The sequence below is a fragment of the Rhinoderma darwinii genome, chromosome 10, assembly GCF_050947455.1.
Source record: "Rhinoderma darwinii isolate aRhiDar2 chromosome 10, aRhiDar2.hap1, whole genome shotgun sequence".
NCBI classification, from domain to species: domain Eukaryota; kingdom Metazoa; phylum Chordata; class Amphibia; order Anura; family Rhinodermatidae; genus Rhinoderma; species Rhinoderma darwinii.
Window position 1 is genome coordinate 28838939 of NC_134696.1, and position 20943 is coordinate 28859881.

Below are 20943 nucleotides of genomic sequence, written 5' to 3' on the forward strand. Positions count from 1 at the left end.
AATTGAACCCTCCCTTTAAAATGTACCAGGGACTCATCAATAGAAATACACTTCTCAGGGGTGTATGCTTGGGAAAACCGGGCACTGGAACGGTCTAATAGGGGTCTCCGTTTATACAAACGGTCAAAACTGGGGTCATCTCAGTATAATGTAAGAAGCGAAGTATTGCCTCATTTATTTATTTTTTTAGGTTCCAGTTCAGTTCAGAAGTTGCTTTGAGGGGCCCATATATTAGAAACCCCTATCAAACACCCCATTTTAGAAACTAGACCCCTCAAAGTATTCACAACAGCATTTAGAAAGTTTATGAACCCTTTAGGTGTTTCACTGAAATTTAGAGCAAAGTAGAGGTGAAATTTACTCTTTTTATACCATTTTTTTTATAACACAAAAGGATTTATCAGAGAAACGCAACTCAATACGTATTGCCCAGATTCTGCAGTTTTGAGAAATATCCCACATGTGGCCCTCGGGCGGTAATGGACTGAAGCACCGGCCTCCGAAGCAAAAGAGCACCTAGCGGATTTTGAGCCCTCTTTTTTATTAGGCACCATGTCCGGTTTGAAGAGGTCTTGTGGTGCCAAAACATTGGAAACCCCCCAAAAGTGACCCCAATTTGGAAACTAGACCCCTTGAGGAATCCATTGTAGTTTTCATGGGGTGCATGCGGCTTTTTGATCAGTTTTTATTCCATTTTTAGGTGGCGTGGTGACTAATAAACAGCAATTCTACTATTGTTTTTGTATACTTTTTTTTTTACAGGGTTCACCGTGCGCTATAAATGACATATTCACTTTATTCTGCGGGGCGATACGATTACGGCGATACCAGATGTTTATAGTTTTTTTTTATGTCTTATGGCGTTTGCACAATAAAATACGTTTTGTAAACAATCATTCACTTTTTGTGTTACCTTATTCTAAGAGCCAGAACGTTTTTATTTTTCAATCAATAAAGCCGTGCGAGGACTTATTTTTTGCGTAACGAACTGTAGTTTCCATCAGTACCATTTTTAGGTACATGCGACTTTTTGATCTCTTTTTATTCCATTTTTTGGGAGGTGAAGTGACCAAACAATTGTGATTGTGGTACGGTTTATTAATATTTTATTTTACGGCGTTCACTGTGCGGGATAAATAATGAAATAGTTTTGTAGTTCAGGCCGTTACGGACGCGGCGATACCAATTATGTACAGTTTATTTGTTTGTTTATATATTTTTATTAATAATAAAGGACTGATAAGGGAAAAGGGGGGACTTTTACTTTTATTACTTTTAAAACTTTTATTTTCTTATTTTTACACATCTTTTTTTAACTTTTTTTTAACTTTATTACTTTGTCCCACTAGGGGACTTGGGCAGGAGGCCCTGATCGCTATTCTAATACACTGCACTACATGCGTAGTGCAGTGTATTAGAACTGTCAGCTACTCACTGACAGCAAGCATAGTGGGTCCTGACGTTGTCAGGACCCACTAGGCTTCCGTCTATGGCATAGCCGGACGCCATTGTTTGGTGTCCGGTTGCCATAGTCACCATCGCCGGCCGCTATCGCGTAGCAGGCCGGCGATGGCAGCTTAACCCCTAAAAAGCCGCAATCTCTATAGAACGCGGCTTTTAAGGGGTTAATCAGCGGGGACACAGCGATCGGTCCCCGCTGTAGGAGCTGTGACAGCTGCTGAACAAGACAGCAGCGTCACAGCTCCTGTATGTGTCGGGAGGACGGCCGAAACGGCCGTTACTCCCGAGACGTACTATTACGGCATGGAGCGCGAACGATACAGCTGCCATGACGTAATAGTACGTCAAGGAGCGGGAAGGGGTTAAAGGGGTTTTCCTACGTGGGACATTTATGAAATATCCACAGGATATGTCATAAATTTCAGAAAGATGCGGGTCCCACCTATCTCTAGAACGGGGCCCCTAAACCCTGTTCTACCTCTGTGTGTTCCGGCTGATTTCCGACCATGAAGGTGAAAGCGCTGTTGCTCAGTGTCCAAAGTCCTGTTTTCAGATGAAAGTAAATTTTGCATTTCATTTGGAAATTAAGGTCCCAGAGTCTGGAGGAAGAGTGGAGAGTCTCAATCCAAGTTGCCTGTGGTCCAGTGTGAAGTTTCCGCAGTCAGTGATGGTTTTCGGGCCATGTCATGTTGGTTCACTGTGTTATATCAAGTCCAGAGTCAGCGCAGCGTCTAGCAGGACATTTCCCAGCACTTCATGCTTCCCTCTGCTGACAAGCTTTATGGAGATGCTGATTTCATTTTCCGGCAGGACTTGGCACCTGCCCACACTGCCAAATGTACCAACACCTGGTGTAATAACCACAGGATCACTGCGCTTGATTGGCCAGCAAACTCGCCTGACCTAAACCCCATAGAGAATCTATAGGGTATTGTCAAGAGGAAGATGAGACACCAGACCCAACAATGCAGACGAGCTGAAGGCCGATATCAAAGCAACCTGGGCCTCCATAAGACCTCAGCAGTGCCACAGGCTGATCGCCTCCATGCCACGCTGCATTGATAACACCTCAGCAGTGCCACAGGCTGATCACCTCCATGCCACGCCGCATTGATGCAGTAATTCATGCAAAAGGAGCCCGACCAAGCATTGAGGGCAGATACTGGACATACTTTTCAGTAGGCCAACATTTCGGTATTAAAAATCATTTGTGAAATTGGGCTTATATAATATTCTAATTTTCTTTGACACAAAATTTTGGGTTTTCATTAACCGTTACCATAATCATCAACATTAAAAGAAAAAAAAATGCTGGAAATAGATCACTGTGTGTGCAATGAATCTATGTAATATAGGAGGTTCACTTTTTTAATTGAATTACTGAAATAAATTCACTTTTTGATGATATTCTAATTTATTGAGGACTGTATAAAGGGAGAGATTCAAACTTTTTGAGCCACACCTTGTTTTGGCTTTAACTTTTTTTTAAAAACCTGAATAAGGGCTAGGTCACACAGTTTTTTTGGTGCTGTTTTTGATGCGGAAAGCGTGGCAAAAACTGTTCAAAATCGCCTCTCATTGATTTCAATGGGAGGCAGAGGCATATTTACCGCAAGTGGAAAAGAACGCTCACGGGGGGAGAAAAAAAAAAAAAGGCGTCATGCTTTCTTCCCTCATTTCCGTCTCTGACATCAATGGGAGGCAGAGAAAGCGTATTTCGATGTGTTGATTTGCCCACGGTTCTCAATGGCCATGGCCAAAAGAGAAAAGCAGCGAAAAACGCCGCACAAAACGCAGCAAAGAGATTGAACGTACCATAAAACCTTCATCTGCAAATACACCCTGCTGCTTGTATGTGAGGCAATGTACAAAAGCAGTACGCTTGGGTTTGAAATATACATTACACTCTTTTGCAAAAAGCATACATACTATACAAACAAATGCAACACTTTTCCCTCAGGCACTGGAAACACAAAACAATCATCTTGGGGGATGATATATTTTCCATAGGCACACTCCGTTGACAGCTGTCTCCCCGCATCATGTGACCTCTTTCACACACTGATGAACCAGCTCACCCTCTATGTAGGGCTTTTGCCCCTGCTTGGAAATGACATATAGTCTTACATCAGGGGAGATTATAGAGCACACCAGCTTTTATTCTCTCCCAGCGTCTTCAGTGCTCGGCTGCTTTCAGCTTACCCTGGTTTTAAGCCTTGTTGCCTCCATCATCACGCAAGGTGTATTACGAGACAAGAATAACAGCGCAGAAATGTAATTAATTTAGCGGCCTAAGTGGCTTCACTAATCAGGTTTAAATGAATATCACCACGAGAAAGAAAAAGACGCCTGCCCGTTAATTGTTTGCTAAAGGCTGTAAACATGCAAGGGCATTTTAAAAAATATTTTATTTCCTCATCTAGAATTCTGATAGAAGAGGAACAGATACCGGTCATCAAGGAACCAAATTTGCATTTTGTAACCAAATGCGGAAAGGTTTATCAGTATGATGCTCCGAATGTATAATTATAGAGCGGCATATAAAAATCCAGGAGCTTGGGAGGCCACATCTTGAAAGCTATAAGCATGCCATCATGCCTGCCATTTCAGGAAACCATACTTCTTTAATAACTCATTTCTATTTCGATGCTAATAAACCTGGTGACCAGTACTGGGCATTCAGAAATAACGAAGAGCTGAAACATTGCCAAGACATCATTTATACCTGCAAACACAATGAGACCCAAATATTTTTAGTCCGTGATGGAAAATTGTAGTTTAAGGCCCGATGCACACGAACGGATTTTTGCGGCCACAATTCACCCTCAAATCTGCGGGTGAAATGTGGCCCCATTTATTTTAATGGGCCCATGCACACAACCGTGGTTTCCACGGTCCGTGCATTGCCCGGGAGCCTTGACCACAAAAAGATAAGACATGTCTTATTACGGCTGCATTTTGCCGTCCAGGCTCGTTGAAATGAATGCACACGACAGTGTGCGTGGCCCGTGATTTGCAGGAGGCTGCGGGTGACACTCCGCTGCCGTCCGAGCCGCAAATCACAGCCCGTGCACACCCCTACGGTCGTGTGCATGAGGCCTTAATCAATTCAATGTTTTACTCAGCTGACCGATCATCATAAATAATCATATATATTTATTGTACAGATTGTGAGGCCAAAGCCAGACATGTGTTACATTGCAAAAGCTGAAATCCTGAATGGGGTTTTAACCTTTCAAAGACCAGGCCAGTTTGAGTTTTTTCATTTTCGTTTTTTTCCTCGCCGCCTTGGAAAAGCCATAACTTTTCTATTTCTTTGTCGACATAGCCATATGAGGGCTTGTTTTTTGCGGGTTAAGTTGTAGTTGGACATAAAAATGGTTTAGATTGAGGCTGGATTCACACAAGCGTGATATACGGACTGTATGTCGCCAGTATTTCCCAGGCCGAACACAGTTCAGGTAGCTGGGCTCCTAGCGTCATAGTTATCTATGACGCTAGGAGTCCCTGTCTCGCTGCGGGACAACTGTCCCGTACTGAATACACTGATTACTGAAACATGATTACAAAACGGGACAGTTTTCCCGCAGCGAGGCAGGGACTCCTAGCATCATAGATAACTATGACGCTAGGAGCCCAGCTACCTGAACTGTGTTCGGTCTGGGAAATACCAACGACATATGAATCGAACACGCTCGTGTGAATCCGGCCTAATGAAAAAAGTTTGGAGGCGGTTTTTGGAGATTTGGACACACAAGTGGGCTGAGGGGGGCCAGTGAGAAGCAAGGCCTCTGATTTATTAACATTGGTGGCAAAGCCCATAATAGCTCCCTTAGACTATTTCCTGTAAAAGTGGGCCTAGGACCTCCTGCAGGTGGGAGACAAACAGAAGCAAGTCACCCGCAAATGCGGTGAATCTAAATTATTCCGTGCCAATCACAACGCCCCTGAAGCCCCTCCTCTATTACGCAGATGTTGTAGCAGTGGGTCCAGACCAAGGTTGAAAAGGAGAGGGGATAAGGGGGCAGCCCTGGATCCATTCTATTCAACTGGATGAGGCTGAGCTACAATATCAGACACAGCAAATCCCTAGAACGAAGGGAATCTGCACAACGTTCCTGATCATGGTTTTATTTTTGAGAACTGCAACTCTCAAGGGAACTCAGAGTAGCAGTACAAGCTCAGAACTAGGTGGTTTGTAACGCTGTGCAGGAAAGGAAAAAAATAAATCAAAAGGGGCTGCTGAGCTTTTACTTACGGTCAAAGAAAAATCACTTTAACTTGTGCAAAGACTCCTTGCCCCTTCTTTGTCCTCATCTAAGTGGTGGTTCGGTCATGATCTGTACACCTAAGACCTTCACTACGCCATATTTAATATGGAAGCTTTATGGAAAAGCTTATTATCTTGCTATTGTGGCCACGATGCAGGGCTCAGAAAACCTATTTTACACAATTTACGCTTCTTTTTGGGTTTTGCATTAATCACTGTGTCTAACTATATTTTTCTGTCACATAATGCTGTCCAGTCAAGTGAGTGCACTTTCCAAAACAAGAATCCACTTCTGACATCCTTATACTAAATCTACTGCCTTTTTCCAATGACACCTGTCAAGGGATTCACTGCATCCATATGGTCTGTCACAACATGGGAACAGGTGCAAAAACCTAAGTTACCTCATGAATAAATGTATGTATGTATGTATGTATGTATGTACACATGATTTTAAAAGCAAATGTTGTACTGAAGTCTACACTGAGCACTGATTGAGATTTACATAGACACAGGTAAAGTCACCTCAGCAGGTAACCTCAAGTATTTTTAAAACGGAAACAAAGGGGGAAAACCACACAATGTCTATAGATAGAAAACAAGCAGGTAACCTAAAAAGCAAGATATAGTAGAGCAGACGAATCACCTTGGAACAGGACAGTTTACGAAATTCATTAAATTTACATTTTCTCAAACATACGCAAATTGCGCCTTCGGTGTATAACTGAGCCCCCTCTGCACATTAACGACGTCATGGGGTTTCCTAGCAACTGCCAAAATACAGAAGCGGCGGCTTTAGCATTCGGGAACACAGCGCTCAACATGAGATCTGTATTCAGGGGCATTTAGTCACAGGGAACTGATTACTTCAGTTCCCTGTTACAGTAGATTTGGCTGTGTGTGTGACTGCCCCATCCTACTGATGGCACTGCAGGCTTGAGAGCTTAGTGCCATCAAAGAGAGCACGGAAATTAACAGGCTTCCAGCACAGGGACTACACCAATAGCCCGTTAAAAGGGTTTTCCCATCTTGGACATTTAAGGCATATCAACAGGCCATAAATCAATATGCCATAAAAGTCCGATAGATGCAGGTTCCACCTCTGGGACCTGCACCTATCCCTAAAACGTGGCCCATAAACCCTGTTCTAGCTTACTCGGCTCCGCTGCCTCCCGGCCACATCCTGGTTAGATGGTCGGGAGTTATGGAAACTTCCAAGCTCACTGAGCTACGCTGTTTCCGTACTCTAATAGAAGTGAATGGGAGTTCCGGAAACAGCAAAGCTCGCCGTGCTGCGCTGTTTCAGTAACTCCCACTCACTTCTTTGGGAGTTACGGGAACAGCGTAGCTCAGCGAGCACTCGGCTGTCTCCGTAACTTCCGACCACCTAGCCAGGATATGGCTGGGAGGCAGCGGAGCCGGGTAAGCTAGAACGGATTTTAGGGGGGGGGGGGCCCGTTCTAGAGATAGGTGTGGGTCCCAGGTACCAATCAAAGACTGCCAATGTCTTTCTGATATTCTTATTACTCGACCTCCCCTTTACAAAGCCCACTTGGTACTCTTCTTCCAATTCCGGCATATAATCAGCCAACCTATTTTTAAATATCATAATTCAGCAAAGATATAGGTCTATATGATTATGGTAACATTAGCGCTTTATCGTTTTTTGCCATTATGGTTATATAGGCCAGGTTGTGGGAGAGCATTTTCTTTTCCTTTTGAGATATTTCCCTAAATGCTTTTTCTAAGGTGTCCCCTATTTTTGTTTTTAACATCTTGAAAAATTCTGAGGAATAGCCATCAGGGCCTAGTGCTTTGTTTAGAGACGATTTGTCAATTGCTGCCAAAATTTCTGATTTGGTCACTTCTTTATTTACTGCCACTGCCTTTTTGGAAAATAAAAAAATATATCCATATGTCACAGATAGCAAGTATACTTTCTGATTGAAAAAAGGGGTCAGAACATGAACAAAAGTTCATGCTGCCTCCCCCTGGGGTCATCTGCAACCATACAGAGAGAGGAGGAGGATCACAGACTCCCCTTCTCTCCCTGCACACTGCCAGGATGTCCCCACTGCCCCCCCTCCTCCTTCACATCGGCTGAAGTAAGATATGCAAATATATGCAGCTCTCCCTTCAACTTGCTGTAGCCCCGGCTAGATCGTAGCTATGCAAGAATCTTGACTTTAAAGAGAAATGGCCCTTGTACCTGAAGCACGTTAAATTACACGGGCCGCCTGATCCTGTACTGTGACAGGGAACTGAAATAATCAGTTCCCGGTCTAACAGAAAAACGACTGTTCCCGAAAACAGAAGCCACGGCTCCTGCATTTGGGAAGTTGTAGTCACTAATTTACAGTTTTTGGTTTCTGCCTTTTGCGTATAGAAGAATATAGCAGTATCTTACTGACAACTCACAAGTTAAGTGCCGGCTGTAGTCGGACCTCCACCTCTTGTCCACATGGAGCTGTGGTTACACATTTCTTCCTCTTCAGCTTGAGCTTAGCAGACCTCTCTTCAGACATCGTGAAAAACCTACAAAGAAGAGGGGAGGTCAGGTATGAAACATTCATTTAAGGGGTTGTCTCATTGCACGCTAAAAATCCCCTTCTGTAAGAGTGGCTCCCATCCTGGCACTCGGCAAGAATCTGAATTTGAATATGAATGGTGTGTCTGGCCAGAGAACGCTCTCACCGGAAATCAGCTGTTTGCATATAATAGGGTTGTCCCAGCAGACACAAATGTTTTAACATAGTTTACTCAACATTTATCAGCGCTGTCTGAGGCTAGGGATACATAGCTACCTGTACAGGTCAATGCAAGAGTGATATTTTTTTTTTTAATGCACTAATAACAGTGTGCACACAGCGGCACAGTTCTATGCCATTTTTAATGGGGGAGATTTACAAAGCAAAATGCTCCAGATTTCTTGTCCAAAATTGTGCCAAAAAAGAACGTGGCGGCACCAAATTTATTATGTGTTTCAGTGGGTATTCAGATGTTAAAGCGGAGGTGCGGTTTTTGCCGCACATCCAAAAACAAGGCAAGAAATGCACGGGAATTGCTGTGGTTTTGCAGTTTAAGGCCCAGTTCACACAGCATTTTTTGGTGCCAATTAATGAGGGGGAAACTGCGTCTGAATCAGCGCAAAAAAATGGCTCTTTCTTTACATATTTCACTGTGTTGACAGGCGTTTTCTTTCCCGAACAGTTTTTGTCCATTTGCAAAAAAAAAACACTTTTGAACTGCCTTTGAAATCAACAGGAGGCAAATGCGCCATTTGTTTGGAGCGGTTTTTGACCAAAAACTGCCCACAGTTCTTTCATTTGCAAAATAACAAAAAAACACCTTAAAAAAAAAATATTATTTTGCCTCAAAAATCCAGAAGGAAATTTTAAGAACATACCCTCAAAGGGGTTTTCCCATAATCAAAATGTTTCACTGGATAGGTTTCCAAGTATATAAAATTGATCAGTGGGGGTCTGACCGCTGGGACCCCCACTGATTCCGAGCTTACCTGGCTGTCTATGTGCGCCCCATACGAATGAAGCGGTACTGCGCATGCTCGGCCTCCGCTCCATTCACTTTCTATGATGCTGCCCGTATCTTGGGCAACTGAATTAAGTGGTGACCGAGAATGGGACGCACAGGGACGGCCATGTATGCCCGTTCTCGGGATCTATTGACGTCAGACCCCCAACGATTAGATATTTATCTCCTATCCTGTGGAGGTGATAAATATGGATTATGTGACATCCCCTTTAATGACCTGCACGTGGCAAAAACCAAACACCTTTTTTTCCATGCATTTCTCAATCACACAGCAAGAACTGCAATGTCTGAACACACACAGAAACTTTAAGGCCCCATGCACACGAACTTATTTATGTGGGCGCAATTAATTGCAGCCCCATTTCAATGGGCCCATGCACACGACCGTTGTTTCCATGGAAGGAGAGGACATGTCTTATTATGGCCGTATTTCGCTCATAGAAATGAATGTACTCGGCCATGCGAATAGCCCGCGATTTGCGGGCGGCCTGCGGGTGACTACGGTCGTGTGCATGGCGCCTTACGGTTTCGTGTCTAAGGCTCCTTTCACATCACCGTTACAGTACGTTTAGCTCTCTTCCATAGGAGGAAGAGATGGACGAGAGTCCAAACGGAAAGCAGCGCTTCCGTTAGAATTCCACTGATTTCAATGCTAATTTTTTTCGTTTTAGATGCTTTCCGTTTGGACTCTTGTTCATCTCTTCCTCCTACGGAAGAGAGTAAACGTACTGTAACGGTAGTCTGAACTTAGCCTAAGAAGAAAAGTGTGGCTAGGAGTCTTAAAATGGTTGTCCAGTCATTAGAAATGGATGGCCTATCCTCAGTATAGGCCATCAACATCTGATCGGTGGGCGTCCGACTCCCGACACCCTCACGATCAACCGTTTTAAAGGGGCCCCCGGGGCTCGTATGAGCGCGGCTTCCACTTCATTCATTATCTTCTGGTACCGTGAATCACCGACACTTGTAATGGCGGTTCACAGAATATTTACTTGAATGGGAGGAGGCTGTAAGGCCCCATGCACACGACCGTGCCCGCAATCACGGCCCGGCCGCTGACTGACAGCCGCATTTCTGGGCCGTGCTCCCATACAAAAAACGAAAGAACGGACATGTTCCATAATTCCCGGAACATTTCCACGGCACGGACACCCTTCCGTAGTGCTACGGAAAGGTGTCAGTGTTCAATGAAAGTGAATGGCTCCGTTTTTGCGGACCGCAAGGTTTTTTGCTGTCGTGTGCATGGGGCCTAATACTGTGACCCGCCAGCAGGAGTGTCAGCAATTCACAGCAGATAAGGAATGAAGGGGAAGCAGCGCTCGTACACGTCAGGATAGTTAATGACGGTTCCGTCAAACACGGGCCGCACCTGGATGGCTTCCGTGTGCAGTCCGTTGTTTCACGGACCAGATTCAATGGAAAGGCCGAGACTGTTCCGTAAAAAACGGGCAGGAGTAGGACCTGCACTACTTTTGACGGAACGACCGCACGGTCACTTTAAAACAACGGAAGTGTGCACGGCCCCATTGAAATAAATGTGTCAGGGCGCTATCAGTTGATAAAACGGAAGTGGGCACGAGGCCTAAGGAATTTCTTAGGATTGTAAAACCCCTTTAAAAAATGCCAGATTTATTAACGTCATAAGCCATTTATTTTGTGCAAAATACAACAGCCAAAAGTGATAGGAAAGTTTAACGTCTATCATTCTGCGTGCGCCATTGTGATAATTTTTGATAATTTTGGCGCGGTCTCGGTCAGGTCTAATTTACTCTTTTAGCTTTAGGTCGGTTTTCATCCCATTGAAAAAAATGCCATATTGCTGCAGGAAATACATCTCATCTGGGGTCACTGTACAATTGTGAGATCCCAGTCATTGCAGGTTTTTCTCCTCAGCCCTCACTCTTATCTGGCACTGAACGAGTTACATGCTATCCCCTCATCATAAACATGGAGGTTCACAGAGCCACGATCAGAGCCGTGCGGTGAGGGCCGCGCAATAACGTGTCATTACCGCATTGTTCTTGTGATTAATTATAAATCACGCTGCAACCTGATTAAAGACTCACAACGTGCAGCAATGTGACTGCTAATAACAGGGAGCCGCCATCATCACGAACATACATACACGGAGCCGCCATCATCAGGAACATACATACACGGAGCCGCCATCATCAGGAACATACATACACGGAGCCGCCGCTGCTGACAGGACGGACGCTCAGATCTGAGGGGGGAAACGCGGGATCTGCGCTCTCCGCCCCGTGTGTGAGGGCGGGAAATGGCCATATCTCAGCTGCCACTTTACCTCAGGCTTCCTGTCAGCGCTATGTACGGGGCACAGCAGCCCCGATAATAAACCTATCACGTATATCGTGCCGGTTCATGGTGGCGCGGGGAATCTCACTATTCTGCGACATTCATATACTATGTCAACGTAGCGACTAAAGGACGGCACTGCCTCTCTATGCAGTATTGTCCAATGGGCTGCAAGCTGTTGTTGAAACTACAACTCCCAGCATGCCACTTTTGGAGAAGTAGTCTACTATTTTCACAGTAAATATAAAGATATACTCAGACGGTGCGATTATGCTGCAGGGTAGTTGCCACGTGGCAAATTGGTTCAGTTTTGCAGCAAGCACAGGTGAAACTTATTAAAACCACACAACAATCGCACCTGTCTGAATATATTCTTATGGTATCCCCATCTTTGCAGGGGCGTAAATAGGAAACACTTGGCAAACTTTTGACTGGGACCCCCTCCCCTGGGTGCCACACACAGCTCACCCTTGTAGATAGTGTCTCTCCCCCCGTAGGTAGTGCTATACTTTCAAGTAGAACAATCGATGCGGCGCGCAGCAGCAATTTTTTTCTTTTAAGCCATGCCTCTAATCCCATGCAATCCCGCCCATACACACCCGGTTCAGCCCACACAGTATCATGCTCCCATAGTGCCCCCCATACAGTATAATGCCCCCATAGCTGCTACCATACAGTATAATGCCCCCTATGGTATAATGGCCACACAGATGCCCCATGCAGCATAATACCCCCAAAGCTGCCCCACACAGTATAATGCTCCCCATAGCTGCCCCCACACAGTATAATGCCCCCCATAGCTGCCTCACACAGTATAATGCTCCACATAGCTGTCCCACACAGGATAATGCCACCCATAGCTGCCTCACACAGTATAATGCCCCCCATAGCTGCCCCCACACAGTATAATGCCCCCCATAGCTGCCCCCACACCGTATAACCCCCATAGCTGCCACCACACAGTATAATGCCCCCCATAGCTGCCCCCACACCGTATAATAACCCCCATAGCTGCCACCACATAGTATAATGCCCCCCATAGCTGCCCCACAGCATATTGCTTCCCATAGCAGCCCCCACAATATAATGCCTCCCATAGCTGCCCCACAGCATATTGCCTCCCATAGCAGCCCCCACAGTATAATGCCCCCCATAGCTGCCCCACGCAGTATAATGCCCCAAGTGGTTTCCAAGAATGGGACTAGTGAACGGGGCAGCGCATGCGTGAGGCTAAGGTTTCCACCCGGCCTTATCAGTGTATTTACGATCAGGCCGCTGCCCGTAAAAAATTTTTTTTACCGGCCTCATTTTTTGGTTGACACTAACCGTCCCGGATCCAGCAGGACAATTCTAGATTCCGGGCCGTGTCCCGCTCTCCCCGGCAGCCGGTGGCATGTCCCGGTTTTAACTGTATCTGTGTCCTCGGTTGAAACAAATAGTGGAGCAGGGAGCCGTCGGCTCCCCACTCCACCATTCATAACGTAAAGCCAGCCATGAGCAGCTCAGCGCAGACAGGCACAATGCAGTGACATCATCGCACCTGTCTGCCCCGAGCCATACACTGCACAGACCGGAGAAACAGAGGGATCTCCAATCGTCATGGGAACAGGGTTAGGCGAATATTTATTTTATTAGACACAAAAAATGCCATTACACTGGGTGTGGAGGGCAACTATGTGGACATTATACTGTGTGGGGGCAGCTATGGGGGCATTATACTGTGTGAAGAGGCACTATAGGGGCATTAGCCTGTGTGGGGGAAGCTATATGGGGCAGTATTGTGTGATGGCAGCTACAGGGAGCCACAATGGCGCTATTTTCGGGGGATGGGGTGGGGGTTTGCCATCTTCAGGCAGGGTGGTGCTATCGACAAGATTGGAGTCCCTGGCCAGAGATCTTGTGATGCTCTGGCCAGGGACTCCATAGTTGAAAGCCCGACATCACTGTCCATATATGGACAGTGCTGTCAAGGGCTTCCCTGGGCTCAGCGCTCATAGTAGCGCTGTGTGCGGGGAAACCTCGGCCAAGATCAGTTTTTACCGGCAGTTACAAGGATTGTTTCCTGAAAAGTGGCCGGTAAAAACTGATCGATTGACTTCTATGGGACACGTGGGGCCGTCAAAACGGCCAAAAAATAGGACATGTCCTATTTTTTAACAGCCAATGTTTATGGGCCGTTGCAAAAACGTCCGTCACACGGCCGTTTTTCACTGTCGTGTGAATGTAGCCTAATAAAATATATTACAATATTTTATATTTACTTGAGATACCCTTTAAGTGTAAAATCAGTGTTTTAAGCCATGCCCCAGCCACGCCCCCTTTCCCCGGCATCAAGCGATTAGGTGCCACTCTGACTGTTCGTGCACCAGAGATCTTTGCGCTATAATTTACACCAGTTTTCTATCGTCCATTGTGGTGGCCACGCCCCTTCTGCTAAGCCCCCTCCACTTTTCTGGAAAAAAAAAAAGCCGAAAAAATTGAAAAGTCGCAACATTTTTGCGCAAAAAAACTAATTTTACAGCAAGTTGCGTAGAGGGCTTCATAAAATCCCCCCATTGCTATTAGGGGAGAATATCTCCATACACATGCAGTCTGATGCCTCTGCCCTGTGCATGAACTCTTAACATCTGCGCTATGGGTTCCATTTGTAACAGAAGCTAAAACACTGTGCAGGATCATCATATGATCAATCTGATCAGCGCCTGGCGGACCCCATTGACTTATATTGAGGACCATTGGGATTCCATCAAGGTTCCCGATGCTGCACTATTTTTGCCCCCAAAAGTAACGCAACTCAGACGGCGGCTCACAACACTAATGTGAACAGAGCCTTAGGTCTCTTTGACACGGCAGTATCAGTATCTTGCATCAGTATTTGTAAGCTAAAACTAGTATTGGATCCAAAACACGGAAGTAGTAAAAATTAAAAGGTAAAATGCTCGTATTACGATCCCAAATACACTTTGAAAGCGTCTACAAGTAACTTTACTTGTTTTCCATGGTAAAAAGCTGTGAAGTTCATACAAGACTTAATTTTACGCCGCTGTTTGAAGAAAGAAGTGTATGTCACTTCTTGAGGCATTTTTGAAGCAGATTTTTCACATTTACCATTCACAATGCCAAAAGCGATTTTAAAATACACTTCAAAAACACTTTGAAACTTTTTCTGCTAGAAATTAATCCATGTGAACAGGCCCTTATACTTTTTCTCTATGTAGGGTCCACTCCTAGTTTTGGTTTACAAATACGGATGCAACATACGGCCATGCAGTACCAGCAGAGTGGGGAGATTTGGATAGATCTCATCCACACGCTGTGTAAAAAACATCAGCCGAAAAAACATTCATGAATTAATCTGCGGTGTGTTTTTTTTAATCCGCAGCATGAAAAAAACGCACTGCAGATTAAAAAAAAGCAGCGCAGGTTAATTTATGAACGTTTTATCAGCTGGTTTTCTATTAAGGGTTTTCCCGATTGAATTCAATGGAGAGGTAAAACCCGCAACAAATCGCAAATGTGCTGCTATTCCGCCGCAAAAATCGGAACTCAGAAAAAAAAAGCTTATAAAAGCTTACTATATACTTCTCCGTCCAGGCCAATCACAGGCTGCAGCGGTCACATGGGATGAAATGTCATCTCAGGAGGCCGGGCTGCAGGACATCAGGGGGACGCGTCGCCATAATTACAGAAACTGGAGTATGCATAGGGTTTGTTTTTTTTTTTAAAGTGCTGTTTTCGCAGGGAACGTTGTGGCCAAAACACTGCACCACAATTTGGTGCGTTTTTTCGGATGGAATTCCCTGTGGTGTCCAGCGCAGATACACTGTGTACTTTTACGCAATGTATCTGCCCTGTGTGAACATGGCCTTAGAGTTGGTAAAAACAAATTCTGCCGAGCGGTTTCTTTTATGAGATTCTGGGAAAGCTGGGTGACAATCAATATGACCCAGTATTCACACTCCTGAACAGCAAATCTAACTACTCCATATTTGTTTCCATTACTGCTCCATGCAGGAGATGTATATTACGTACGTCTACATCTATATTACGTACAGCTCATGCAGCGTTTAAAAAATATCTGTCATAGAGCTTGTATCTCAGTGAATTCTGTGCTACTGTATGGTGCTTACATGTGGTACCGCATTCTCCCCAAACAGCAATGCCTCTAAGGCTGGGTTAACAAGACCTATTTCCAGACGTAATGGAGGCGTTTTACGCCTCGAATTACGTCTGAAAAAACGGCTCCAATATGTCGGCAAACATCTGCCCATTGCTTTCAATGGGCTTTACGATGTACTGTGCAGACGACCTGTCATTTTACGCGTCGCTGTCAAAAGAGTGTGCGTAAAATTACAGCCTCGTCGAAAGAAGTGCAGGACACTTCTTGGGACGTAATTGGAGCCGTTTTTCATTGACTCCAATGAAGAACTGCTCCAAATTACAGCCATAAAAGACGCCCCGCAAAACGCGAGTACATGCAATTACGTCTGAAATTTAGGAGCTGTTTTCTCCTGAATACAGCTCCGTAATTCCAGACGTAATTGCAGTTATTGTGTACACATACCCTTAGTCCCTTGAAAACAGCTCCGTATTTTGAGACGTTTTTGACTCTGCGTGTGAACATACCCTAAGGGAGAACACCTCCATAATACAGAACGCAATTCAATTCAGAGGTGGCCACAATCAACGCTCAGCCTTGATCTCCTATGGACTTGACTGGAGGGAGCCGCAGCCACCTCTCCATTGAACTTAATGGAGCATGCGTCCAGGAGTCCGCAAATAGGGGTCACCGAAACCCTTGAGGCCCTTCGCACATGGGACGAAAATGCTGCAGAATCCACACGGAAAATTTTCCACATAGAAATCAGAGCATGCAGCGGATTTTCAAAACAGCAGGCTCATTCTGTGCTAGATGTTCACAGCGGATTCCATCCTTTTCAATGTGGAAGGGGTGAAATCCGGGGTAAATCCTCAGCAAAATCCCCAAGTAACACATCGGAAAGAACCACAACAAATCCACCCTGAAAGTAAATTATGAAACCAAAGAAACGGTTATGGAAAAGTTCAGCATAAATGCGCCAAACGCACGCACCGAGAACAGTGGGAACATTAGATAAGTGATTTGTTGTTTGTGTTCTGCTTTGTAACACTTTTTTATTTCCAAATATTGGAGGGTCTGGTCATATTTTTCATATATTTGGACCGCTGCCTCTTAATTCTTGGACAGCGATCCTATAACAGCAGCCACACTGCCCATATATCAGTGAAAGTTTCAAAATAAAACAACATTTTAACTTGATTCTTATATATGTCATGGCACTATGGAGTTAATTCCAGCCTAAACCAATGTGTTTCCGGTATACAAAAGAGGCGAATTAGCTAGAATAAATAGCTGATGTTTTCTAGGGATATAAATGACTTTGGGCCATTCATTTCACTGTAGGCTTTCAGGCTGTGTTATGCCTTATGTCTCCCATATAGTTTATAGCTCTTTGTTTTAGATATATCTGCCCTGCAGCTAAATGTTCTTGGAAATCGTATTTCTCTGTTGACATTGCTGCATATGTCTGCTGCCGTTATATTCTCTAGTGCATTGCAATGTAATGTTCATTGTCATTTTCCTGCTTTGTTATTCCATGCGATGCTTTATGCATATGTTTACTGCATTGAAGATGTGCATAAAGCTTAATCCATCAATATAATACAGTGCACGGCTGTTGTATCTATTTCTATATACCACCTCACAATACTACAAAATATACAGGTTATGTGTTGCGGTTTCATACTTATGACTTTTTTTTTTTAGTTAAACAGTGTATAGGTGATTAAACATTGTTCTAATTTTTTTAATTTTTTCACGAGTCAGGAAATATTATAAATTAGATTCTAATTTATAATATTTCACAGTGCTGGTCACTAGATGGAGCAATTCCCAAAATTGCAGCATTGCATGTGGTAAAGCAACCACATTGCTTTATGCTGCAGAATTTGAGAAAACTCACTCGCTCTAGTGAGCTCTCAGAATCTCCCCCCCCCCCCTCCTTTATCCTGGCTAGTGCCAGGAGAAAGGAGGGGATTGAACGGTCAAACCTCCTACACTGTGTGTCGCCATTTTTTGAGCTAACACACAGTGCAGTAGGTTAACACACAGTAAAACACGTACATACGCAGACCTAACTTACCTGCTCCTGCCGCCGCCGCTCCCTCCGGTCCGTCCGCTACCTCCGTTCCAAGTGCACAAGTCCGGAAGACACGACCGGAAGTAGTAATCTTACTGTCCGGCCGCGACTTCCGGTCCACAAGAAAATGGCGCCGGACGTCGCACAGTTCAAGACGGTTGTAGATGCCCCAGAGGAAGCCAGAAGGGCGAAACCCAGGGTCGGGTTGCATTATTTGGCGTGTTACAAGAGCTTATCTTATGCTTTTATCTATATCCATTTTTGTAAGTATGGAATAAAGTTGTGGAATTTGCAGTTTCCAAAAGGTAGTGCACTATCTCCTTTTTCTACCTTGTTGGAGATTTAGAACATCACGTACGAGGATATACACAGCAAGCAGTTGCATTTCTGCAGTTTCACTTCTGTGTGGAACCACAAGTACCAGCGAGATATACACACCAGTGGAAATTTGGATCATTCTTTCTGCATGCTAGCTGGGGGGAAGGTCAAACCCTTGATGGACACTTCAGACTGTACATCTACAAGCGTCTGAGCGGTAAAAAACTATCAAAAGCAAATTGATCTAAAAATTTTTTTTTTCGTGACACTGGTCCTTTAAGTTGGGATCTGTTCCATAATGTTAGTGTGAACAGAGCCTGAGCCACTGAAAATTGCATGGCGGTACGGTGCTGTATCATTTCCCTAATGATTTAGGCTGGCATCTGCCATCATGTACTAGCATATACTGGGGTATGACGGGGACATTTATCAGAACTCGTGCAAAGGAAAGTGGAGCAATTGCTTATAGCAACCAATCAAATAGATTAATTAGTTTGTCGCTATGAGCACCTGCTCCACTTTTTGCCTTGCACTTGTTTTTCGTAAATTTCCTCCGAAGTGCTTTGCTGTGAGGGTCTCATTCGCATACTGTATATAAGTCTATGATTTTGATTTGTGGTTTTTTTTTTTTAAACAATTACATTTTTCCCAAACGCAGCATGATCTTGGTATAGCATCATTTTCACGTGTCCGATTCTAGCTTTTCTGCTGCCGGAGGTGAAAATTGAAATGACGCCCCCCAGACCTTGGTTGAGATCCCCCTGGCTGTTCTACATCACTAGCAGCCTCCTCCAACTCTTGCGGATGCGCTGTTGCCTTGTACTCCCCTGGCATGCTGGGTGCAGTGATGAAGGGGCAGAGTACACCTCGCTTCACGATGCGTGTCCAAGTAGTACAAGGCAATGGCGCATCCAAGAAAGCTGGAGGAGACTGGTAGTGATGTATAACTGCCAGGGGGATGTCAATCAAGCATTTAAAGGTGGGTTTGGAGGCAGGACTATGTGACTCTTCAGGATAGCTGCACCACCCCCTGGACCCTTTAATGAGTAATTAGCATATAGTGTGCACCGTTTTAAAAGTTGATTTTAAAGATTTTGCTGCATCTGAAAAAAACATACAAGGGAATGCTTGGAAATATTGTCAGGTCATGTATTACTGCATGGTGGCGGCTCAAGGGGTTAAAACTACCTGACAGGTTCCCATTAAATATACAATGAATTGAAAACAATTCCATCTGCCCTTCAATTTTGTTATTAGAAATATATCCTATAATAATCTTTATTTATATAGCGCCAACATATTCCGCAGCACTTTACAATTCAGAGGGAACATGTACAGACAATATCCTATATAATTACAGCTCATACATATTTACAGTATCAGAACAAAGCTCCCTACATGAATACAGCACCAGAATCAAGCTCATACATATATACATCAGATCCAAGCTCAGTACATATATACAGTACTAGAACCAAGATCAGTATATAAATACAGCACCAGAACAAAGCTAAATACATATATACAGCACCAGCACACAAATACAGCTCAATTTAGTGCAACCCCTGCTGTATAGGTTTGTATGACGTAAAACGACTGCTCCCAGCATAGCCCAAACAATGGTAAATCATACCACCCATCATCTCGCTGCTTGTCATACAGTGACTACAGTACAGATTAGAGGCAGTATAAACATTTACATTAAGTGACTCACAGGTGATGTCTGCTCAGATTCTAGTTCTTTTTCTCTTTTCTTCTCCATCCAATCCAGACCTCTATGATGACTTCTCCCAGCCACAGCCCATTTCTACAATTTGCCGCTCAGCTGTCTTCAACTTCTCATTTTTAAAACATTTCTGCACCTATAAACAAAGATAAAATTCTCACGGTGCCACACACTACGCCCCTAAATATCATAGCACACACACACAGTGCCCCCTGTAGACAGTGCCCCCATAGAGCCCCCTGTAGACATGGCCCCACATAGAGACCCCTGTAGACAGTGCCCCACATAGAGCCCCCTGTAGACAGTGCCCCACATAGAGCTCCCTGTAGACAGTGCCCCACATACAGTGAAGGAAATAAGTATTTGATCCCTTGCTGATTTTGTAAGTTTGCCCACTGTCAAAGACATGAACAGTCTAGAATTTTTAGGCTAGGTTAATTTTACCAGTGAGAGATAGATTATCTAAAAAAAAACCTGAAAATCACATAGTCAAAATTATATATATTTATTTGCATTGTGCACAGAGAAATAAGTATTCGATCCCTTTGGCAAACAAGACTTAATACTTGGTGGCAAAACCCTTGTTGGCAAGCACAGCAGTCAGACTTTTTTGTAGTTGATGATGAGGTTTGCACACATGTTAGATGTAATTTTGGCCCACTCCTCTTTTGCAGATCATCTGTAAATCATTAAGATTTCGAGGCTGTCGCTTGGCAACTCGGATCTTCAGCTCCCTCCATAAGTTTTCGATGGGATTAAGGTCTGGAGACTGGCTAGGCCACTCCATGACTTTAATGTGCTTCTTTTTGAGCCACTCCTTTGTTGCCTTGGCTGTATGTTTCGGGTCATTGTTGTGCTGGAAGACCCAGCCACGAGCCATTTTTAATGTCCTGGTGGAGGGAAGGAGGTTGTCACTCAGGATTTGACGGTACATGGCTCCATCCATTCTCCCATTGATGCGGTGAAGTAGTCCTGTGCCCTTAGCAGAGAAACACCCCCAAAACATAATGTTTCCACCTCCATGCTTGACAGTGGGGACGGTGTTCTTTGGGTCATAGGCAGCATTTCTCTTCCTCCAAACACGGCGAGTTGAGTTAATGCCAAAGAGCTAAATTTTTGTC

At 44.4% G+C, this 20943-nt stretch overlaps 1 protein-coding gene across 5 annotated transcripts in view; it reads right to left on the reverse strand.

The window, feature by feature from the left end:
- Window positions 1-12114, reverse strand: part of FAAP20 (FA core complex associated protein 20) — a 30769-nt gene extending 18655 nt beyond the window's left edge. Inside the window, exons 1-2 of one of the 5 annotated variants that reach the window (XM_075839650.1) lie at window positions 12068-12114; window positions 8150-8266 (exon numbers count right to left, since the gene is read on the reverse strand). In XM_075839650.1, coding sequence (XP_075695765.1) covers window positions 8150-8256 — 107 coding nt within the window. In that variant the 5' untranslated portion in view covers window positions 8257-8266; window positions 12068-12114. Of the gene's footprint in view, window positions 1-8149; window positions 8267-11404; window positions 11515-11588; window positions 11734-12067 lie in introns of those variants that run through there. The other 4 variants (XM_075839649.1, XM_075839647.1, XM_075839646.1 and 1 more) reach the window with 4 other exon arrangements.
- Window positions 12115-20943: the final 8829 nt, after the last annotated feature.